This window comes from Diorhabda sublineata, unplaced genomic scaffold (genome assembly GCF_026230105.1).
Source record: "Diorhabda sublineata isolate icDioSubl1.1 unplaced genomic scaffold, icDioSubl1.1 Dsub_21, whole genome shotgun sequence".
Classification (NCBI taxonomy): Eukaryota; Metazoa; Arthropoda; class Insecta; order Coleoptera; family Chrysomelidae; genus Diorhabda; species Diorhabda sublineata.
This window is the reverse complement of record NW_026614144.1, coordinates 108238-133127: the sequence shown is the minus strand read 5'-3', so window position 1 is coordinate 133127 and position 24890 is coordinate 108238. Positions and strand designations below refer to the sequence as shown.

Below are 24890 nucleotides of genomic sequence, written 5' to 3'. Positions count from 1 at the left end.
CTCGGTAATCGCGGTTTGGGTTACCCGCTTTAAACCTTGGGACACAGGAATTATTTTACTTACTACTTTTATTGCTACAAAAGGACGTAGCAAATAACATATCTCCTGCGCTATACGCCACTCTTTTTCTGTCAGCATTTCAGTATTAGGAACATGTAAATTGGCATATACCATTACGAGTGCTTCTTTTAATTCTAAAAACCGTTGTATCATATAAAACGTGGAGTTCCAACGTGTTTTAACGTCATTTATCAACGACAGCGGTTGTTTTTTTCCAAGTAACGTTTGAGCATGTAATAATTTTTCATTATTTTGCGGGCTATGCTTTACATTATTATAAACTATCGCTTTAATTTTTTGAATCATAATATGTACACCGTTATTAATATAATCCTCTGACAATTCCTGTTCTGACTGTGATGACGCCCTTAGAGCATGTTGCACACATAAATTTAATGTGTGTGCAAAACAACCAAAATGTTTAATTTTTAGTTCAATTTGAACCGCTTTACAAATATTCTTGGCATTGTCTGTAGTGAAAATTAACACTTTGTCATATAAGTTCCATGAAAAGAGTGTTTTACGTAATTTTTCCGCAATAGCCAGTGCAGTGTGTTGACCTTCAAATTTTATACACTCCAAAAGGTTATGATGTAGTTTGTATTGGTTGTCTATATAATGCACAGTGAATAAATTCCCTTTGTCTGCTGTATTCTCCTAATGCATAATAGGTTGAAAAAATCCTATTTCGCTCCTCTTCCGAGATTTTTTCGTTGCATTGGCTCCTGCAGTTTTGGCACGGGGGTTTCATTTGAACAGCAGGAATGACTTTCTTCCGAGAAGAGACATAGGATTCGCCCCTAGCCCTCTTTTCCTTGCTTATAGTCCTTGCCCATTTTTGTTGACATCTAAGCCGTTTTCGAGGTTTTGCCGTTGTCTCTAGAAACACCTCCATTCCATCGAGACGTCCACTGTTGCTCTTCACTTTTGGGATCCGATGTGTATGGAGATTGTCAGTGTCACTTATAGAGGTTGTCTGTAGACATTTCATCGGGGCAAAATTCAGAGTGGTCTGATGAGAACAAAGGCTCTTCATCAACTCCCTCATCTGAATCACAGTTTAAGTTGAGAGTGTCGAGTTTCTCACCTGGTCTTGTAGAGTTGGTTTCAACCGAATGACTGAGCCCAGGTATGGAATTGCTGTCGTATGATGTACCATTTAAATTCCCCATTTCTTCTGGTTGTACCGCTAGTAACGAGAAATATAAAATTAGAATAATTGATTGTACACCACTACATAAGTAAAGTGTTCGATGAATAGTTACCCACAAGTCTCTCCAGTAATTTGCTCTGTGATCTTCTGGTATTGCGTGATGACGAGAGGATGGACTACATGATCTGGCTTCTGATTTCAATCTGCAGTCGTTACCTACATCAATATAAATGAATGTAAATTGTAAAATTATGATATATTTTCTTAATGTAATTTAAAACCGGAATGGGGGCCCTTGCAAGGATTACATGAATAGTAGATAGAATTAGAAAAAAATAGTAGATAGAAAAAAAATTTTAAATTCTTGCATGACGAAAATTTGAATGAAAAAATGTATACAACGTAAATTGAAAAAAATTAAAATGTGAATCGAATCCGTTTTGAAATCAATAAAAAATAAAATACTGAGAGGTACTTCAACCCGGCACCTGCATCAAGCATTTTCTGCATATCAACCAAAATCAACCGGCCTCAATTGAAACTCAAAATTTTCTAAGATGTGAGAAGAAAACAAAAGTTAAAATTGCAGTATTGAATTGTAAACACATTTCAATTAAATTTTAATACGGTGTCTTGATTGCTTTCTATGCTTACCGTGCCGCCAATGATCACATGAAAGGAATCGCCGCCATTAACCCGGTAGAATTCGTTGCACGGCTTAACCTATTGGCTGCGCTGTTTTCGTCTTTTTCAAATACGTTTACACCTAAGTGCATCTAAATCCAAATGTTCCGAAATGATGATTCAATAATAATGTGATGATTCAATAATAATGACCGGAATAAATTCGTGTTTATGAAATAAGTGACAAACCGATTAACCCTTAGCCGACACACTGGGGCGTTTTTGACCCCAGTCGTATAATCGTCTATTCTAAGTGAACTAAGATGTTTTTCATCGTAAAAAAATTCACAGTTGTACATTAACTACCCATTTACAAGACTACATGAGTGCGATGCAAAAAATTTTCAATTTAATTTGTTTAAAAAAAATATAGTTTACAAAAAACTCCGAAAAATGATCATTTTTACTTAAAAATTCATAACTTTTTCAATTTTGCGAATTGGGTGCTCAAATTTCAGCAACATTCCCTGGAAACATATTTCTTCATATAAAAAAATACTGTTATATTGCCCGCTGAAAAAAAGGTATTTATTTTGAAGAATGAATATCAGAATTTCAGTCATTTTTCAAAAGTGCATTTTTTCATTACAAACCTCATTTCATACTGAAAATTCGCAAAAATTAATCGAGGAATGAAGAAAAATAGTCAAGTTAATCGAAAAATACACTTTATTATAACTTTACCAACAGAAAAATTATTCATTACATTCCAGCACATGTTCTACAGAACATTAAACGGTGATCATCACAGATCGGTCGCTCACAATTTGCACAACCTTCATTTGTTTTCTTGTCGCTTTTTCGCGAGCAGTCTGCACATCTCGGTCTCTTCGGGAATTTCACTCGTTCACCTCCTCCTTCTTTGTGAACGTCTAAGCCCAGAATCCCGGCAGTGCCGAGTTTCAAATCACGGCGCAAAGTGACCGTGTCGTTGTACTTTTTCAACAAATGCGGTCTGATCAGGTACAATGAAAGTTTCTCAAGGCAACTTATGGCAGTACACTTGTCATTGGAATTGTCAGCTTTGAGTTTGCACTTCAATAGAATGCGAGAATTCACTGCAGCCTGGTCAAGCATGCCGTAAAAAATTCTCATTGTCTGTTCCTCCTTTTGTTTCGTTATAGTGATGAATAATTTTAGGCTTACTATCTATAACTTCTGTTGTGCGCAAATATGAAGAGAGTAGCGATACGATTTTATTTTTCTTTGGCGTAAAGCTGACCAGCGTAAGATTATCTGTGTGGCAGAACTTAGACTCTGGCGGTGACTCTCATATCAGCTGGAATCTCTTTCTTATTCTTTCTCATCGTTCCAGTAATTGTCATGTGGTATGGTGCAGGCAGCATACGCTGGACTAGAGGTACCGACATGAATCAATCGTCACAAGTTACGGTACGATGAGAGCCATGGATAGGAGTAGTAACGACACGGAAAAAGTACTCGTGGATCTTTTCTTCTCGCACGACAGCAGATCCCTTGCCTAAATAAGGTACTCCGTAAATCTGAAAAAAATTATATTGATCCTAAAAAACTGCTTTATTGCTTTCTCAAAACGAAGACGAAATATGAAAGTATATTTACCAAATATGAGGTGTCTGCATCGTTTAGGGTAACTATTTTCAATCCATATTTATCTGGCTTATCCTTCATGTACATACGAAACACACATCTGCCTCGAAAACTCAACAACTGTTCGTCAACAGTGCATTTATTGCTCGGTTTATAATACTGTTGACAATTCATCATGAATATATCCCATATTTGACGAACTGCAGAAAATCTATCATTCTCATCTCGCAACTTCTTGTCGTCAAACCGCAAACAAGATCCTAGAAATGTATATCTCAACCTTGGGAAAACGCATCTGTAGAGCGTTATGCCATTTTTTTTATCCCAAAGTCTGTCATTATCTACATCGGCAGATTTCCAAAGTCCTTGATAGTATAAGACACCAATATATGCTCTAATCTTATCACGATCAGTCAAGTGATGATAGCTCTCTGCTTTGTCTTCGACAACCAACTTCAAACAGATTTCTTCTTTTTATTTGTATGCTCCACCATTATATCAATCATTTCATCGTTGAAAAGAATATCCCAAAACTTTTCAATAGAATCAAGATTTTTCGCATCACCATTAGGTCCAGGTACATGAGCAGGTAAAACATCGCTTACTCGATCTGCAAAAACAAATTGAATTTTCAAACTGCGCTCTATTTTTCCCTCTCTTTCACTCTTGCTTTCTCTCATGCCACTTATATTCTGTTTTTTTTGTCCCTTTAGTGTTTCCCTTCCCCCTCTACTCTCACAATCTCGCTTTCTCTTTTATTACCTGTAGCTCGCTCGCTCGCACTTCCTTTCAGGCGCTTGTATACCCCCACTACCTGCACCCTCCTTCTTTCTAATCTTCCCTACTAAGCGTATTATATATCTATAGTACTAACCAGAACGACGCTCAGGAGCTCTTGTATTCCATTTGAAGCCATCTTTGCCTTTCAAAGTTGAGGTCGGCCGTCCCCGGGCCCTAGCCTCCAAAAGACGCTTGTCCAAAGTGGCATCTTCCATGTCCGAATCCAATTCCGAGGACGCATCCGTAGCGTAGGAATATTCCGATTCATGCTCAGAAACTCCTTCATTTTCACTCTCTCCGCTCCCTTGAGCTTCTTCATCCTCGGAAGGAACTTCTTGCATCTCATCGAGGAGCTCTTGCCGAATCGTGCGACTTCGAAAATTGTAGGCCATCTTACAATATTCAAAATACTATTAGTTTATGAAGAATAAAAAATCACACTTTCAAAACATAGTATACTCACCTTCTTTGACAATTTGTAGCACAAAACAACGCGAAACAAAAATTAGGAAAAAAAATCAATTTCAGCCGTAGTCGACACTCTGGGGTCGTTGATGACCCCGCTCCAATTCACTCAAGTGTCACAGACCGACTGACGCACTTGACTCACTGGAAACTAAGGGAAAGAGCTACTCTCAAACTATAACTAGAGGGAACCACGGGCCCGGTTTCCGAACATTAAGTGGGGGGAAATTTGAAAAGTATAAGGCCCGGTCGCGAACGACCCCAGTGTGTCGGCTAAGGGTTGGCACGCTAACCAAACGACTATTCCGATAATTTTAATTTCGGCATTGTATTTCATTGCTCTGTAAGCTCTAGTCTAAAAATCCTTTTAAACACTCTGTGATATTAACAAAATGAGTTGGTATCCACAATTTCCTAAGTAAATTATTGAGTCGGTAACGGTATTTTAACGAATTGAGTAATAAAATTATACTTACTTATGTTGATGTTGCATAATTGCATAATACGTCTTGTTCTTGAAGACATCTTCGAGTTTTAGAAGAATAAAGCACTAATAAAGAGTTAAAGAAGAATAATATCACACACTGTTATCATCCAACTATCTCGAAATTGTAAAAAGCCTTACCTTAACCTTACCAAGACAACTAGAGCCACCTGTTGACAAAAATCAAGCCCCAGTCTTGTAGTGCTACAACTAGACATATTGAGTTGCCTACTTTTTGCTTCAATCTTGCAGTTCTGCTAAGTTGAACAACTAGATAAGTGAACTTATCTAGTTGTAGATCGAACATTTTTTCTGATCATCAACTTATATAGTTTTGAAAACTCTAAGTAACTCCTGTAAAATGTCTACAACAGATACGTAGTTGTAGTATGGTGTGGACCTCACCTAATGGGATTTATCTGTGCACTTACCCAGATTTCGCCAAATTTGTAGTTACCTATTAAGAATATGTCCTATTTCCCTGCAGTGGAAAACTGGAAAATAGATTTTCTCTGGTTACAAAATATTTGTTATCTGAACATTACATTGATTTCAACGTATTTATTAAGTAATAAAGAATAGATAAAATCTGATACAATTAATATCCAGCATTATTGCAACCTACAGTTATTGAGTAAACACACTAAACCAAAATGTATCGCATCAAACGTTTTGCCTTTGAATGCCCACTATGTTGTCTCTTTTCGGTGCTCTACTGCTCTGTGATGCACCTTATTGGTCGTTCGAATCGTCATCTGCAAAGGAAACTTCCTTTTCTACATCGGACCCACCTAAGATCAGGACCCTCCATGATGCCCTTCTCCCAGTGAAAGACTTCGAACTCGTACTGGCATATTTCCGAATGTAGACGTTTCCGCCGAACCAAGTTTGATCACTTCCTGATTCCATATGCATTTTGTATGTAAAATAGTTGATTACAAAATATAAGTGGTGAAATTACTGGATACCAAAAATAAATGGAAAAAATCTGATACAGTTTATACTAAGTAGGTTGGCCCTTTTATAGAGGTGATTTTTTTTTGAGTTTTTTTCAAGATGCTACCCCCTAAAATGGTTCTGTGTCACGAAAAAATGATCATCTAAAAATTTCAGCCAAATTGATGAAGTCTAACCTGTGCCGAAAACGCAAAGAAAATTGTAGAAATTAAGTAGAGCGCGGTGTTACTTGAGCTGTCGCGAAGCGCCGCGAAAAATGTTACCACGTTTTGTTAGTACAGGCAACATTACGTATGAGGTCATATATCATTAGTTAAGTACTGTAATCATGTCATACTTAAGGAACAAAAAATCTACTGAATACAGAATGCAGTCTGACTTGAAAAAACCTTAAACAAATCTTATATTGCAACATGAACAACAAAATCAGAATCATTAATACTTACCTACAATACAATACACACTACACACGAATATCTTTGATTAATGAAATATGTACGATTATAGCCTTTATTATCCCGATCTACTGGTCTGACGAAGAACTCTGGCGATCTTCAAATCGCGTAACTAAAGTCGATTTTTTAGAATCCGGATACTTCTTTCGATGGTCCGATACTTTTTTCACAATGAACTGTTTCTGCTCGTCATAATTCAGCCAGTTCCTTGTAATCTCCTCTTGCAAAATTCGTTAGACTTTTCAAGTACTCAATCAAAGCAGATTTGTCATGTTCGAAAATTTGGATCACTTCTCTCTCCTCCATGCCTGTCGAAAAATCACGTTGATTTATTTGCGGCCAAAAATCCTGGAACCTTTCAAAAATTGCAACGTTCGGACCTGACGTTCCCGGTAATTTCTTCTCAAAAACCGCTCTTAAAATTATTTCTAAAATATGATGTCTGCACGGGAGAAACAGCAATTTCCTCTCTAACAACCTCTCCAGAAGAACGCAGGCACCATTCTCTTGCCGCCCGGTGTTCGAGGCAGTCGTATCGAAAGAACACGCTTTCACTACTCCTTCCAAGCCTCAGTTGCATAATGCGTGATAAATCGCTTCAGCCTGCGATTTCCCGGTACCGCTGTATAATGCTGGAATGTGAAGGATTTGTTCGACCTCACCATTGCTGATGATTACAGGTAGTCGATCAACAATTTCATGGCCAGTTAACGAAGGTAAGCACTTCCCATCCCAGTGGACTACAGCTGCATTCAAATCGATATTTTTAAATTCATTTTTGAGTTTTTCGACTTTCTTTGCTCGTAGTTCACGACGTGATCGTTGCAGGGACGTTCTATTTAAAACCACGTCATTCAAATCCTGACCCAAGGCATCTGCCATGGCTGAAATGATTTGAATTGCATCACGATCACTGACCTTACACCTATCGAAGGTAGAAACTAAACGCTCGGTGATGATTTTCTGACGACCTCGTTTTTGCGTCTCACGCGCTACACATGGAACTGGCACTTGTACACCTTCATTATCACCAATATCTTCTTCACTCCCGCTCGTACTGTCGACTAATTCTATTTCCTCACCTATAGACAAAATTCAACATAGTAAACAAAACCACAACATTCTACATCACTCAAAAAATATTCATTCTAAAGTGTACTTCTACTCTCTCTCCGGCAAATTCTTCAAATTTTCTCTTCTTCCTGTACTGTCAGCTGTTTATCGATGCCATACATATAACCGACTCTTCCTCTCATTCGCTGTTTTTTAAAAATTCCACATCTTCCGGGATTTTCATCAACGTCAAAGCATTTAGCGCAGCCACATCAAAGAGATCGTCAAGTTCACTGACAAATGTCTGTTCTTTCTTCAATTGGTTCGCAGATTTTTTTTTCTGGAGTCAAACTCGCATACTTCTGGAGATCTCTCCACTCTTGGTACAACTTTTTCAACTTTGGAATACAATTTTTCTCACTCTGGGTTGGAATTCTTCCTTTCTCCCAGAATATCAACGTTTCTCGAATCGCTAATCGTGCAGCTTCGTTCAAGTTCAAACGCACCTCTCTCATATTAAAAAATAACACTTTCAACACATCTCTTTTCAAGGGTAATTTGTTCCCAACAATCTGGGGTGAATAATTACCGACTAAAAATACTTCCGAATCTTTACGCAGAGTTTTTTTACTGGACGACGTGGCCATAGCGACGAACGAAGAAGAACTGAACGAGAATGCTCGCTGTTCATTAATATTTTACTGTAGAACGCGCCGCAGCCCCGCAAACAAGTTCGGACAAGTCTTTATTATCACGACTCACGAGTGTTACGAGAAACGTTCGCATCACTCGTATAGTCTGTTCCTGTTCACATTAAGAAAGGACCTCGTCGATATTCAGCTAATTATTTACGTATCTTAGGTGGTACGTATTTACTCCGATTTTGAAATATAAGGCACGTAACGCGGCATAGTGCCGCGCAGCGCGCGGTCACTGATAGGTACGCGACCGAGTACTCAACATTTCAAGCATTTTCGGCACATGTTAAACTTTATGAATTTGGATGAAATTTTTCAGGAATTATTTTTTCGTAGTGGAGAACCATTGTAGGGGGTAGCATGTCAACATTTCCGACTTTCAAAAATAAGGGCCACCCTAATATGCATTGAGAATAATATTTTTCTACGATTGAAGGTTTTAGTATTGATTTATTGCTTCCTTTGTCTATTAATAATTTTAAATTTGTTTTTTTGATTTCAATATACGGTAATGGGTTATTTGCGGCTATATTTATCTCAATTACTTTTAGTTTTTCTTCCGAGGCTCTTTCCGAAAATTTTCTATTCGATCATTATCTTCGTCGCGTTCAAACAAATGTTGAAAATCAATTATTTCTTCTTCTTCCTTTTCTTCGCTATTTTTATAATTATTATTATATAATTCTACGGATGTAAAATTTGGTTCGTTTCGTGATTTGAAATATTTATTATTGCTTGTATTATTATTATTATTTTAATTGTTATTATTATTTATACGTCTACTAGGTCTGTCAGAAAAATTTCTCGATGTCGTAGACATCGGTTCTGGTCTAGGTAAACGGTTTACAGGTATTTGGTTCGGGCGGAAAACATTTTTGCTGGGACCAAATACTTGTGCATTCGTCGGGTTATTTTGCCTTCTCTGTAACATGGGATTTATGTTTATAAGTTGACTAGGAAAATTATTATTATTGTATCTTTTATTATTATAATTATTATTGTTATTATATCTATTATAATTATTATTGTAAGATTGTCGGTAAAAGGAATTATAATTACTATGTTGGTTATTTCTATATTGGTTATTATTTCTTTTTTTGTTTGTTTGGATGTCATTATTATTATTGTTATATTTAACTCTAGGCTCATAAAATTGGCCGTAAAGTCTTTTAAAATTTTCAAATTCATCAACGTAAGCCATAGCGTCTTCTAAAGAGTTAGGCTTTTTTAAATACATATTATTGCGTATAACACCTGAACATCCCTGTTGAATATGTTGAATTATTAATTGCCAGTGTGAATAAGTAAATAGAATTTCGTTCGAATACGTTTATTTATTCGTATTACATTAAAAACATGTTATTTCTAACGAGCCATTTTACGACTGACTATTTCGCACTATTGCCACGATCACAACTCTTGATCTCAGCGTTGCTGTGCTTTTTGAACATAGAAAAATAAATTGAACATAAACTCCCCCCTTTGAAGGGTACCTTCAAAATAAATACATTAATGTGTAAAGTAAATTTGAACATAAAATAACATTGCACAAAATAATTAAATGTCTATATCTTCTTCCATTGGAAGTGGGCATAAATGACGTACTGAACGGTTCACAATTCCAGCAGTGGTTTGGATTTTTGCAAGTCTGGAGACACCATCTTTTCCTTGGGACAGATGCAGGATTCTACCAAGAGGCCATTTGCATTGAGGTTGGTTACAATGTTTGATTAGTACAAGAGTTCCAGTCTTTAGCAATGGTTTTGCTGGATCCTTCCATTTATATTGCGTGTGCAATTGTGCAATATATTCTCGTTTGAAACGTGTCCAAAATTGTTGGTACATCCGTTGTATATCTTGAAGTCGTGATAATCGGTTTGATGGGGTTGTTACAAGATCAGTATCAGGAAGTAAGGTTATAGGGCGACCAATTAAAAAATGGGAAGGTGTGAGAGGTTCTAGATCGTTTGGATTGGTGGATTGGGAATAAAGCGGGCGTGAATTTAAAATTCCTTCAATTTGTACCAAAAATGAATAAAACTCTTCATAAATAAATTGTCTGTTATACATTATGCGTTGTAAATGATGCTTAGTACTTTTGACGGCTGCTTCCCAAAGACCACCAAAATTCGCTGTGTATGGGGGTATAAAATGCCACCTTATATTATCTTTGATTAATTGATTATTGATATGATCTTGATTGTTATGTAAAAAGATAGGTAACTCTTTTAGTTGGTTGTTTGTACCAATGAAGGTAGTGCCATTGTCTGAAAAAATGTCGGATGGTATTCCTCGCCTGGACGTGAATCTTCTCAAGCAAGATAAAAAACAATCAGTTGTTAAATTTGATACTAATTCTAAATGAATAGATTTTGTGCAGAAACAGATAAAAATGCAAACATAACATTTCAGTGTTTTGCATCCTCGTCCTTGCTTGTCCTTTAGTGGAAATGGACCTGCATAGTCAATTCCGGTAAATTGAAAGGGTAATGATGGTTTTACTCTATGATCAGGTAAATTGGACATTGGATATGTAGCAAAAGTTGGGTTGAATTTGAAACACGTTAGGCATTGCTTGGATATTTTCCTCGCTAAACTGTCTGATGGATGCCAATAATAATTGAGGACCAGGGTGTAATAATATATGATGTTTATGTATAAATAATAGTTTCGAAAAAATGTGATTTGAAGGAAGTAATATAGGATGTTTTGTATGAATGGAGAGTGATGTAAATTTTAATCTACCTCCTACGCGTAATTTATTATTTTCGTCAAGAAATGGTGCAAGAGTATTAAATTTATGTTTTAATGGTAGCTGTTGGTTTGATTTTAGAATAGCTATTTCTTCAGGAAAACATTCTGATTGTACTCTTTTAATTAATGTGAAATTGGCATGATTTAATTCTGATACTGTAAGAGGGCCACTTAATCTGGCCTCCTTCCTTTTCTGTATGTTGGAAATGAATCTGAGGCAATAGCAATACGCTTCAATTTGTTCAGACTTGAATATCTAGAAAACAATGGAAATTGTTCAATAGATGTGACCTTTAGTATTTTACTAGTTTTCTTTAAATCGGGTAAATTTATGTTTGGAATAGTGTCATTAGATAATTAGTAATCAATAGGTTTATAAAGAAAATCTGGTCCGTACCACCATAATTTTGAATTTCCTAACTTTTCTGGTAAAACCCCTCTTGACGCTAAGTTTGCAGGGTTTTCTTTGGTATTGACATAATGCCAATTGGTAATATTGGTCATAGTTTGAATTTTGGTTACACGATTTGCGACAAATTGCTGCAACTGATTGGATTCCTTTTGAAGCCAACATAGAACGATTTGTGAGTCACTCCAATAATATATAGGTACTGTCGGAAAATTGGTGCGACAGATTTCTTTCATTAATTGTGCACCTAATAATGAGGCACATAATTCGAGCCTGGGTATCGTAGTTGTTTTTAAAGGAGAAACTTTTGTTTTTGAACATAGCAGTTGAATATAATAGTTTCCTTAAGCATCTTGACTTCTTAGATAAATGCAACTAGCATAAGCTTGCATCGAAGCGTCACAAAAGCAGTGCATATCCAATAATTGATGGGTTGATCCGATTGCCATCCGAGGAATCTCTAATTGATTCAATTGAGTTATTTGATTATAGAATTGTGTCCATAGTACTAGTAAATATTGCGGAATAGATTCATCCCATGGTAATTTGATTGACCATAGTTTTTGAATGATGATTTTTGCCACTATGATTACTGGGCTAAAAAGACCAAGTGGGTCATATATTTGAGATATAATAGAAAGAATCTGTCTCTTAGTAATAGATATATGAGAAGAAGAAATGTTTATATTGTATTTTAAAATATCTTGTTTACTATCCCATTGAACTCCTAGGGTTTTGAAGCTTTCAGATTCGCCCAAATTCAAAATTTTGTAAGAATATTTTCCGAATAAATGTTTTTTAAAATGTGAGGCTGATTTGAAACCCATTTTCTTAGAATGAAGTTTGCTGACGATAAAATAGATGAAATATTAGCACATCTGGTTTGTAATTCATTCATATCATTTGAACCTGTTAGTAAATCGTCCACATAAAAATCTGACAAAATTGTATTTGATGCAATAGGAAATAAGTTTTGATTGTCAATAGCTAATTGATTAATACATCTGATTGCTAGGTAAGGCGCTGACGTGGTACCGTATGTGACTGTATTGAGTTGGTAAGTTGAAAATTCCTCATTTGGATTTTCTCTCCAAATTATTAATTGAAGCTGTTTATGGTCATTGTGTATTAAAACCTGCCTATACATTTTTGTCACGTCTGCTGACACGACATATTTGTAAAGTCTGAACCTGATTAATATATCAAAAATATAATTCTGAATTTTAGGGCCCACTAACTGTAAGTCGTAAAGGGACCATCCCGAACTGGTTATACATGATCCATCAAACACTACTCTGAGTTTTGTTGTAATACTTGTTTCTTTGAAAACGCCATGATGTGGAAAGTAATAATTTGGGTTGCTTATTGATTCTGTTTTTGACATATGATCTAATTGTATATACTCATGAATGGAATTCTTATACAGACGATGAAATTCTGGATTTGATTCAAATCGTTTCTCTAATACCTTGAATCTCTTAATAGCTGTTTCTTTAGAATTCCCTAAAATTTCAGGTGACCTTTTTAATGGAAGTTTAACAATAAATTGACCATTAGGATGACGTGAAGTGGTTTCTTTGAATAGAGTTTCACAATGAAGATCGTCTTCAGACATTGAAGTAGGTTCGTTGATTTCATTGAGTTCCCAAAATTTTTGTAATTGATAATCCTCGGGTATGGTTTTGGAAAGGTTGCAAATAGACGTTTTTATTGGACTTGATATCAACCCGGAAATGATCCAACCCAGCTTGGTGTTTTGTAAAATTGGACGATTTTTACCTAGAGTGATTTTTCCATCTAATAGAAGGTCCCAAAATAAAGTGACGCCGATAATCATGTCGATTTGCTTAGGCAAATAGAATTCTGGATCAGCTAGATAGAGATTATTTGGAATATTGATTGAGGAAATATTAACTTGTTCTGTGGGTGTGGTTGATGATATAATTGGAACAACATAACAGCATAGATTATGTTGAAAATTATTACAGTTCGAGTATATGGTAATAGAAGTTTTTTTTGTGAGAGTGGATATTGTTTGATTGATTCCCATGATTGACAAATTGGTAGGGATCAACGAGTTTTAGACGCTTGCAACAGGATTCGGTTATTAGATTGGATTGGGCTCCAGAGTCTAATAATGCTCTACATAATTGAAAATTGCCTTGGTCATCTTTTACCTTCAAAGTGACAGTTGAAAGAAGAACAGATGAATTGTAAATGCTTTGTTGTTTATAAATTGAATTTGTTTGTAGTAAAACACTTGTACAATTGGGAATTGCACTGATTGTCTTAATTTACATTTTTCATTGTGTTGTTAGAATTGTGTAGTAGCGTATTGTGTATTCGTCTGCATTCTTTACAGTGGCCTAAATTGCACGTTTCTTTTGAATGTCCTATTCTGAGACAGTTTGAACATAATTGTAATTCTTTCACCTTGTTCCACCTTTCATTGATGCTTAATTTTAAAAAGTCATTACATGTATAAATATAATGCTCACCTTTGCAGAAGTTACATGTTAATTTGTTCATTAATAAATGTACATGACAGCGGCCCTGTGCCTTTGTCGATTTTTGGATATTGGGATTATTATGATTAATATGTAATACCTTAGTTTGAGAAACCTCTTCCAAAGATTCCAGTACATCTTGTCTTTCTTTTAAGAATTCTAGAAAATTGTGTAATGTAGGTAATTCAGATGAAGTATGACATTCTTTCCATTTGTTCTGGGTAAATTTATCTAATTTATTATAAATGATATAAATAATAGTCATATCCCAGAGGGTTTCTTTGGAAAGATTCATTCCTTCAAGTGCTGTGATATGTTTTGAAATGTCATCTACTAGATTTCTAAATTGCATAAATGTTGATTTAATTATAGGATCAATATTAAACAATGCTTCAAGATGTGTATCAAGTAAAAACTTTTTTTTATCAAATTTCTCACAAAGTTTTTGCCAAGCTCTTTGATAATCTTGAGATTCATCATATACAGAGATTACTCGTTTTGCATAACCTTCTAGAGCAGCGTTTAAAAAATTATATTTTTGAATATCATTTAGATAGGTGTTTGAATCAATTGTTGACATAAAATTCTTTTTAAATTCTAGCTATTGATCATACTCACCATTAAAAACGGTAATTTGATTTTAGGAAGTAAGAAGCTTGATAATGAATCTTTGATTGATGAAGAATTTTCTATTGCTGTAGGACTTGTTCTTTTTGAAATGTAGTCTTTTAGAAATGATAAATTACTATAATATTAATTTTCAAAAGGCTCTCGTTCTTCAAACTCTATTTCAAGTTCTTCTTCTATTAATTTTTGTATATTTTCAAATTCATGAATTAGATTGATATTGTTGTCTTATCGAATTGAACATCTATTAAACCAGGCGAGATAATACCGTCCTTTATTGAAACTACATATTTTTCAAATGTTGTTAAACGTTTTTTTATAGATCCTCTATTTCTAATGAGTTGTTTAATATTTGCACTAGTCATTATAACAGAAAATAATTATTAATTTTGATGCTATAATTTATTGTATTTTTATATTAGTGTGAAAGTCAATTAATAATAATACTTTAATGCCTGATTTATAATTTTTGATACAAATCGAATAGAATTCAAATAATACGCTATTGCAAAATGATCTTAATGACAATGGTAAATAGAGATGAAAATCGTAAGAATAGGATCGGACTGACCTTGTCTACTTGCACATCCGACCAAATTGTTATTCTTCGGAACGTTGCTGTTACCGTCTTGAAACTTGAGTGGACAACTGGATAGGCACACTTTTTATACTTGTGGATGGATTGATTCCTTGTGTAGTTTTATTTTAATTGATTGAAAATTGATATAATACTAGACTTATTCACACATCCGACTATCGAAGGACCAAAAATATGTTGAATTATTAATTGCCAGTGTGAATAAGTAAATACAATTTCGTTCGAATACGTTTATTTATTCGTATTACATTAAAAATATTTTATTTCTAACGAGCGATTTTACGACTGACTATTCCGCACACAGACCACACCAGACACGCAACTCAATAATCTGGAAGTGGCAGACGAGAGAAACAGTTGTTGTTCTTCTCTCTCATCGCGATATAAAACGTACCTAGGTGGCGCTCTTGGCCGACGAATAGCGGGATTTTTAATTAAAATTTAATTTAAAATGTTTTTAAACATGTAGAAAAATAATTGAAACAAAAATTGAGCTTTGTCAAATTGTATTTGCATAAGTACAACAAAGATTCACAATAATAATAATGCTATGCCACATCTTTTCATAACAAACACAGACTGAATGAGAACTAGTAACATTAGATCATAGGGATTCCAAGAAAACTTAAACAAAACGTTATGCAAGAGGACAAAGTTGTTTGTAAATGTGGACCCAATGAATCAGAATTTGATGGTACTGTAGGTGTATGAATTGTCCAAGAAGTAGACATTTAATGGTATTGTTATTATTTATGCAAAATGTTTCTTTTTGTGCGCGCTGACATTTGCCGGCTGGCTTCAGATCTTAAATTTCGGACAAGTCTTGTACAGTACCATGGGATTCCGATTCTACATATACTTTTAAGTAAAAAATCTTTCAAAAAATAAAAATGTTCCTCACAAGTAATAAATGAGAAATCAATTTCTTGGTTAAGCAAATTTGTTGCTACATCTTGTAGGTTATTCTTTTCACAAATAATCGGTAGCTTATTCTCTAAAACTGTAATACCAATACCAACCGCAATAACAAACTGTTTAGAAGGATAAAACAATTTATTCTTAGAATTTGAGAATTCCTTACTGGAAATAAATTGATTACATGGCTCAGTGTCATCTGAGCTCAAGATGTAACTGCATCTATCGCAAGCGACCCTGCTTCCTCTTCACAATAACCATCAACTTTTGCTTTTTTGGTGTTATCTGTATTGAACACAAGCCTTCAACGTCCTTAAAAAGAGTCCTTCTACATCTAACTGTACTTGAAATTGGTGTGACAGCCCGTTGGGATGGTGACTGCGAGGAATTTGTTTTCTCATATTCAGTAACTTCACTATTTGCATTACTTAATGATTTGGTATCCAAAAGAGTCTAAGAAATTGAATTTCAATTAACACCTAAGTTATGTTTTATTGCATAAAGCAAGATAAAAGCAAATCATCTAGAATAATATGTAAAATTCAGTACCTGTGGTTCTGGCTTTATTATATATTGGGATATAATGTTTACTTTTTTATTTGCTATCTGGTCCAGTCCCTAAAATTATTATTTTCATTGTAAAATACAAACCTAATTAATACTAAAATACAACCTTCATAATATGGTCCTTCTGGACTTCCAGAATTGTGGGCACTGCATCAGCTTTCAAACGTAAAACTGAGGTACACGGCACAAATCTATCTTTTGTGAAATGCTCATTGCAGATTCTAACATGGCCACATAGTGGTCTATATTTCATTCCCATAGCTTCCTGCCATATATGCGACCTGTAACACACATGTAATTATTGTACATTGTAAAATAGCAACCTGTTTTTTAGTTTCATCTGGTACAGCTCGATTTTAATCTTTGCAGTAAGGAAACCTCAGTAATAAAAAACCAAACATTCATCTAACATGCATAAACGTATGGGTACTTACACAACAAGATAATAAATTTTCTGTTTACCTGTCTGCGCTACGGGGAAAGCAAAATAAATGCTTTACGTCGTCTACAGAATTACCGCACACAATACAAAATCTCATTTTCCGGTGAATGATGATTATTGAAACCACACAAACCCACAAATAGAATCCAAGTGCATGTAGCGTGATGAACAAAACAGAACGGCAGGGTTTTACATGTGTCATTTCACATTCCATTTATTAATGTCAATTATGGTAGTGACATCTGTGTGCAAATAATGTAACTTTCGAAAGATTTCTGTAAATACAAAAGCGCCTCTACAAACGTTTTGTAGTAAGTGTGATAAAGACAGATCAATACGATTTGTAATGTACTGAACAATGATGAAAAAAATGCCTTCTTTTTGGATCTACTTTCCCGTCTGGTGTGGTCTATGATTCCGCACTAATGCCACGATCACAACTCTTGATCTTAGCGTTGCCGTGCTTTTTGAACATAAAAAAATAAATTGAACAATCCCGCTATAAAGGTGTTCAAGGCTGTTTTCTCACAATGATTTATTTGACATCTCTTATCAATTTCGCCTAAATTTAAATTGTTGCTAATTATTTGTATAGTTTGACTTTTTAACAATTGAAGTTTGTTTCCAAAAGCTATTAGATTTTCATTTTCAAATGGTCTGGTTCTAGTTAATTCTTGTAAAATACAATCTAAATCACGTCTATCTGCAAAACACTGTATCAACGCTTCTTTTAATTTAAACCAAGTATTCAATTCTATCCTATTTCCTACCATTAGTTCAGCCTTATCTATTAATTTCTCTTGTATATATTCTAATATATGATTATTAATGTCTTGATCGTTATAAACTGAATACGTCTATATTAAGTTTTTGCATCGATTTATAAATTTATTTAACGTATTTTTATTTCCGTCGTATGGTTTGATGTTTTCTAATTTTAATTTGAACAATTCCCAATTTAGGGTTTTTGGACTTGAAGTTGCCATTTTTATATAGTCTGGATTTTCTTTCAAGTTTAAATTACTGAATGTATTTAATAATTTATCTAAATCGTTCATAAAATTATTCTCAAAATTATTAAATTATCTCTTTCTTATTCAAAGTTTTGATAAGGATGGATAATAAAAAGGAATAAAAATAATAAGGAAACTTGGCACTTACAGCTATTTGAAGTCCTGTCCCTCGTTGATTACGTAGGTCTAGTGCTGAGGTACTGAAGTACTTAGCCGGAACTTTTATCGCACTTTGCGTAAAACTCGCGACCGCACTAATCCGAATGACTGCGCCACTTATAAATTTCGGTTTTCGAAATTTGTTTTTAATGAATTTTGAATGAATACAATTAATCTCAAGATCGAACTAATTATAAACATTAAATATCGTCAAGTTGTTTACAAAAATCTTATTTATAGTAAAATAATGCTGATACATGTTTACGATATTTGATACAAAATAGAATAAATGCTGATACATGTTTATGATATTTGATACAATTGCATTGTTTATAAAATGTCCTTCAAGAATTCTTCACATGTAACTTAGATACCAAAAAATATGATTTCACAATATAATAGAACATGATAAATATAACATAACATGATAAGCCATACCTAATATAATAACATAATAAAACATAAGGAGTCTAATTTAGTTCGTTTTTTTATATTTTTCTGAGCAATGGATTGCTTTTAACAAATTTTTGTTTTCCTGTATATTTTCATAGAATTCCATACAAGTTGCATTTAAATTATTTTTAACAATCAACAAGGATTTCAAAGTTTCCACTTTATATTGGGTTTTCTCTCTAGTCCAGATGGTTAATAAAGAAAAACCCCGTTCGATCGGTGCATCAGTTACTGGGATACAGAGGCAATACTCTAACAATTCGCCAAATATTATTGGACACATCATTTTCTTTAAGGGTTTAAAAAAATTTCAATTCACCTATCTGATACCGAAACACAATTTTGTTTCCAATGCAAAAGTTTCTGTGGTGGTGTGGTGTAACACTGAATGAAACAGATTTCATCAAAGAGCTCAATTAAATTTATTCCCGCATAATGTTGAATTAAATAGTCACAGCATACTTGAACCATTTGATGCGGATGTTTCATGTTTAATATAATCCAATTAAACTTCTCGATTCCCTTAAAATGGCCTTCCCATTATTCCAGATACTGAACTTGTAAAATTCCACCACTTTTTCTTTGAAAATATTTGATTTAACTAAGCCGTCTTGCTCACATAATACAGTTCCTATTTTGGTACGTGCATCCGTCTGAAAATATTACAATTGGTAATTTTCTTAGTAAGCAGTGTCGTTCTAAGTAGTCTAACAAGCAAGAAACGAAGGTTGAGGCACACAATGAAGAATCAATTTCAGTGAACCAGTAACACGTTGCGTCGCTGGAGCCACAATTAAAGATGGTAAAATTATGGCAGCAAAGTTTCGTTTTAAAATAAAGATTGCTAGCATTAAGGGCTCGTTCACATTGGTCAAGTTACTTGAATCAAGTTTACTTTAGTCAAGTAAAGTGTTAACACTACATTCAAGTAAAAAAACGATTTTCTGAAAGCTTGAATTCAAGTGGAGGAATTGTCTTGTGGTTTGTAGTGAAAATGGCGGCCCCTCCTGATGATATAGCTGATGCTATGCGTGGAGTCGTTGCACTGTTAATACCAATAATAAGCGATTTTACAGTAAGTGTATTAAGAAAAAGTGAAAGAAGAAGAGCAAGGGTATGGATAAGGAGTTGGATTCGTCGTAGATCACAACTCGGAGTTTCAGATACCTTACTCAGAGAATTAGCTGTAGAGGACCGTGATTCATACAGAAAGCACCTCAGAATGACGCCTAACAAATTTTATGAACTCTTGTCTTTTGTTGAAAAGAAGATTGCAAAAGAAGATACAATGTTAAGGCAAGCGATTTGCTACTGGTGACAGTTTGCATCTCTGCAGTACCTGTACCTAGTGCCAAAATGTACAATTAGCAAATTCATACCTGAAGTTTTGGTAGCCGTTCATGAAGTACTTGAAAAATATATCAAGGTAAACTGAAACACATTACATTTGTGAGATTTATTGTACAATCATGTTAACAGTTACAATTAGGATATAAATTTTCAAATCGTTTCATCATTTCGTTATTGTTAATTACAATTTCTTCAACAAACATCAAATTCTATGAATCATTTTCTTCTTGGGAATACTCGTCGGTTTGTAATGTAAAGCTGTTTTCCAAAGCAGTATTAAGTAAATCGTGTGAAGTTGTTTGATGATGAATCCCTCCCACATCAGTGCTGTCAGATCCAGTGGTACCTGGATGTTACTGGGGATAGTGCTGAAGAACTCTGATTTTGCATATTTTGTTTCAATGATTTAATTCTTTCAGCTATCAGAATATTTTGGATAGCTTTTTGGGCTTTAAGTGAGTTTATGAGATTTAATAGTTGCGCTGAAACATATTCTCCAAAATGAGACAGTTCATCACAAGCCGGTTTAACAGAACCACTTTTATCAATTGGCTTAACAGTTTGCGATATTTTTTGTAGCTCATCTACAATGCTTTCAACCGTATGTATTTCGGATTTTTCAAACTTTTTGGAGCGCGGAGGCTGCATTCCAGTTGTTTCAGAATTAGTAATTTGTTTTTTTTTGTTGTGGTTGACGTTTCAAAGAAATTGGAGAATCCACATCCTCTATACCTTCAATATCAAATACGTCAGTCACTGTAGGTAGATTTTGTAATTCCTTATCCGGAAATGAAACAAATTAACTGTACAAAATCATACAAATATTATAAACAATTGTGACAAATTATAGAAAAAATTTGTTTCAGGTGCCAAGTACAAAGAGTGGGAATTAGTGAAACGCAAATTTGAAGTGCAGTGGAACTTTCCCAATTGTGTAGAGGCAATAGATGGGAAACACATCCAGATTAAGTGCCCTCCTAAGAGTGGTTCTAATTACTACAACTACAAGGGTACATTCAGCATCACATTGTTTGCGTTAGTTGATGCAGAATACAATTTTTTATACATAGATGTCGGTGCTAATGGAAAATCAAATGATGGTGCAGTTTTTCAAGCATCTACCTTGAACATTGCTATGGAAAGTAACAGCCTGAATTTACTGCAGAATACGATTCTTGTTGCAGTTGATGCATTTCCATTAAGAAAAGACATACTCAAACCTTTCAGCAAACGGAATTTATCAATTTCAGAAAGAATATATAGACTTTCTAGAGCACGCAGAGTTTCGGAAAATGCATTCGGTATTTTAGTTGCTAAATTTAGAGTCTTTGAACGGCCAATTGCGTTGTCTCCTGAAACTGTGGATTTGGTTGTTAAAAGTTCTTGTGCACTTCACAACTGGCTTCGTAAGTGATCAGGCAAACATTACCTTCATCCGTAGATGTAGAAGATCTTGTAACATGCACAATCATACCAGGCTAGCACGGAATTCTTTACCCAACTCTGGACTGTGAAAGGTTTTAGAGCAAGTGTATTCAGAAACATTTTTCTGCATACAGTCCAGGTGTTCTCACCATCATTTAGAGTACATACGAAGGTTCCAAGTCTCTTAGAGTTTTCATCGCTACTTTTTGTACACCTTTTAGTGCCAATTCGAGAAAAATGAGATGAAACGAATACTTTTCTTTGATCCCAAGTCATGTTTGTCCAAAATTCTAAGAATATTTTATTTCTTGTATCCTCTGAAAATTTGCTGCAGAATCTGACCTTTGATTTTTCACATTTTTTTGACGCACAACGTGGTCCAAGCTTTCTGGCACTTTCTCTCTCTTGACCGAGTGTAACCTAAATGCGCCTGTCCTGTCATTCTCATCTTCTTCGTTCTATTTTTTCCACTTTTTTGGATTACGATTCTTCCATCTTTTTCGGCCTTCGTTCATATTTTCATATTCTTTTTCGGTCTCAGTAACGTACTCACTTTCAAAAGAAGAATCAGTTTCAGAAATGTCAGTTTCGGAAATATAATCTACATCATTTTCATCAGTTTCTTTAGATGTACCGGCATCACATTTGTTTTGAACAGCAAAATTATCGATGCTTGATAATAATAATATGTTGTGTTGTGTGACGTTTTCTTCTTTGTTATATTATCGTATTCTTTAGAAAGTGAAGTGAGGCAGTGACTCACATTAACACAGTAAGTGTTTGTAGCATTAACATTATGGCACTCATTTGAAAATGAAGTGAAGGAACGATTCTTTATTACTATTGACATTAAGTCTATCACAGTTGGGAAATTCAAGTTCCTGTGTATGATTGAAGCCAAAACTGATGGGCACAGATTCTATATCCAGTGAGTCTAAATCTATCAACTGATGTTGATGAACAACTACTCCAGCTTTTGGTTCATTCACCATTTCAGTTTCAGTAACGGTGCTGTCGACTTTTTTCATTGTTATGTACTTTTGCAGCTAATTCTAATAGTTTCTGTGTTCTATTAGACATTATTTAAAATTCTGAAATCAAAGAAACTAAATTACACATTACGAAAAATCAAAAACAGAGATTTTAATTGTTACTTCTTAGTTACGTACTATTTTTTTTAAATCTAATAACACCTATCTTCATGTAACAAAACCGAAGTTACCCGAACTGTTTAAAAGAAATATCACCTATCTGAACGACAATTAATTTAAGTGCTTTTCGCAGTGATTTCATTAGATTGCATCTCAAAACTTTACAAAAAGCAGACTATTATTTTACAGTTAGTAGCTAATGTGCATATTTTAACCTCCAGGCTAAATTGAATAACCAATTAAGTCCAAAAAGTCATTTTGTTGGTATTTACCTTAGCAGAAACTGTCACATCAAACTCTACACAGTAACTGCCATTACGGTTTCAAATAGGAGATATTGCCATGCGCAGTATAAAAGCAGTTTGAAATAGAAGGTATTAGAATACAAAGGTTATGTACATTTCTGAATTTTTTAGCATTTCGGCGCTATTTCTATACGATCTGCAAGAAAATTTTACAGGTTATGGTACAATAGTCTCATTTTCGCTTAAAATGCAGACGATATTCTATGTCTATAAAATTGCAAAATTCTTTTTATTCACTGACGCGCACTGTATAAATGTAAAAGTAAGAGTAAATCGTGGTAATTAAAGTTTATAAATCAGTTGGGGGCAGTCCGTCGCAGTTTGTATATTAAAATATGTAACAAATTCCCACAAAGTCCGTCCAAAGTAGCTTTTAGCTTTGTAAAAATATTATTTTTCCCAGCTCTTCGCATGCCTCCAAAGTTAGTGCTGGTGTTGTTGGAACAAAACCCTAATATCTTGCGTTCTAAATTATGTTTTTTCAAGACCTCTACAAAATATTTGATAACTTTGTCAGACGTTTCTCCTGGCAAATCCTTCAATAATTAAATTATGAACAATGAAAAATATCTGACAATTAAAGGAAGAAGTTTAATTCCTTTGTGATTTGAGGCGTCTGAATGCACTGATATAACACTTACGTTCCTCAAATCTTCAGTCAATATTTGATTTGCACAAAATACTGAAACTGAAGTGCCTAAAATTGTTGAGATAGGTAGTAGTATTATTTGAATCCTAAATTTCTTCCTATTTTATTCAATACAGGAAAGTTCTGAAAGATAAAAGCTAGATGAAGTACTGAATAGTAATAATAAATGAAATCTGATAAAATTAATATCAAGAATTATTGAGATATTTATCTAGTAAATACACTCAATCAAATAGTAATAATATCAATGATCAACAATTATCAAAATATCGAAAACAACTGGAAAAATCTTAAATGTTCAACACTAATTAACTTGAAACGTAAGTATCTATGTATACATAATATATTAATGAATGTTATAACAAAAGAGATCTTCGTCATTGATCGTAGTAACTCCATGATTGTCATATAAGAGTGATTATCGTTAAAACGTAAAGTGTGTTTTTGGATGTGATCTAGATCTGCAGTAAAAATACTCGAGTTTATTCAACCACTTCTCTAGGCTACACCTGAAGAGCCTCCCCTAGCACCTTCTAAGACGAAGTTTTGAAAATGTACTCGAGAGAAGATAATAAGGGGAGTATACTCACTCGAATGGTACCACCAAATGTGAACAATTCTCCTCTTTTGGCAGAAACTATTTGATCAACTTGTTTTTGACTTTTGTAAGTAAAGATTTTTGGTGTGCACGAAACAGTAGAAATACCAAATTCGTCGTAGCAAAAAACCCGATCGGCAGTAAAATTATGTTCACGGTATATATTTTCCAAGATCTGGAAGGAAGTTTTGTTGAGACCTAATGATCTGGTAGCGCTAGATTTTCGGATGTATGTTAACTTGCTTCCTTCTTCTATTTATTATTATTCTAACTTATTGCGTATTTTATGTCATTGGCCTTGGCAAATTCATACGCAAGCTTTTTAACTTCCATACATGCAATCCATAGTGCATCCTCTTCTGTTTTTGTAAACACTTGATGTGATGTAAATTTAAATTCACGATTTCGCAACCAAGTATGTTTTACGTAATTTTTTTAATACGGTTTGTAATGTTTGTGCATCAACTCTATATTCGGCTACTGACTTCCCAGAAGCTACTTTGTATTTCCAAAGTTCATCGATAACATTAAACATTGTCTGTTTGTCTATCTTCTTCCACATAGTTTTCTTTTCCTTTCAACTTCTGACTACATTTTTTCTGTAAAACAA

The 24890-nt window shown here is 34.3% G+C and overlaps 3 protein-coding genes across 3 annotated transcripts; 1 reads left to right on the top strand and 2 right to left on the bottom strand.

Annotated features, from left to right (window-relative positions):
* Window positions 1-2548: 2548 nt before the first annotated feature.
* Window positions 2549-18511, bottom strand: LOC130452143 (uncharacterized). The gene is made up of 3 exons (XM_056791458.1): window positions 18339-18511; window positions 4341-4638; window positions 2549-4076 (listed from the first exon to the last, which is right to left on the bottom strand). The coding sequence occupies exons 2-3, from the start codon at window positions 4636-4638 to the stop codon at window positions 3922-3924; spliced, it is 453 nt and encodes a 150-aa protein (XP_056647436.1). The 5' UTR covers window positions 18339-18511; the 3' UTR covers window positions 2549-3921.
* Window positions 13515-17440, bottom strand: LOC130452142 (uncharacterized). The gene is made up of 4 exons (XM_056791457.1): window positions 17198-17440; window positions 16842-17016; window positions 16718-16786; window positions 13515-16621 (listed from the first exon to the last, which is right to left on the bottom strand). The coding sequence occupies exons 1-4, from the start codon at window positions 17389-17391 to the stop codon at window positions 16391-16393; spliced, it is 669 nt and encodes a 222-aa protein (XP_056647435.1). The 5' UTR covers window positions 17392-17440; the 3' UTR covers window positions 13515-16390.
* Window positions 18512-19796: 1285 nt separating the features above from the next.
* Window positions 19797-21566, top strand: LOC130452155 (uncharacterized). Its single transcript, XM_056791470.1, has 2 exons — window positions 19797-19998; window positions 21019-21566. Exons 1-2 carry the CDS (start codon window positions 19797-19799, stop codon window positions 21564-21566), a joined length of 750 nt encoding a protein of 249 aa, XP_056647448.1.
* Window positions 21567-24890: the final 3324 nt, after the last annotated feature.

Coding starts and splice junctions, on each gene's coding strand:
- LOC130452143 (XM_056791458.1), bottom strand. CDS start 4,638: ATGGCCTACAATTTTCGAAGTCGCACGATTCGGCAAGAGCTCCTCGAT. Junction 4,077..4,340: donor AGCTCCTGAGCGTCGTTCTG/GTTAGTACTATA, acceptor TTGTTTTTGCAG/ATCGAGTAAGCGATGTTTTA.
- LOC130452155 (XM_056791470.1), top strand. CDS start 19,797: ATGGCGGCCCCTCCTGATGATATAGCTGATGCTATGCGTGGAGTCGTT. Junction 19,999..21,018: donor AGAATTAGCTGTAGAGGACC/GTGATTCATACA, acceptor AATTTGTTTCAG/GTGCCAAGTACAAAGAGTGG.
- LOC130452142 (XM_056791457.1), bottom strand. CDS start 17,391: ATGGAATGTGAAATGACACATGTAAAACCCTGCCGTTCTGTTTTGTTC. Junction 17,017..17,197: donor TTTCCCCGTAGCGCAGACAG/GTAAACAGAAAA, acceptor TGTGTGTTACAG/GTCGCATATATGGCAGGAAG. Junction 16,622..16,717: donor TAATAAAGCCAGAACCACAG/GTACTGAATTTT, acceptor TCAATTTCTTAG/ACTCTTTTGGATACCAAATC.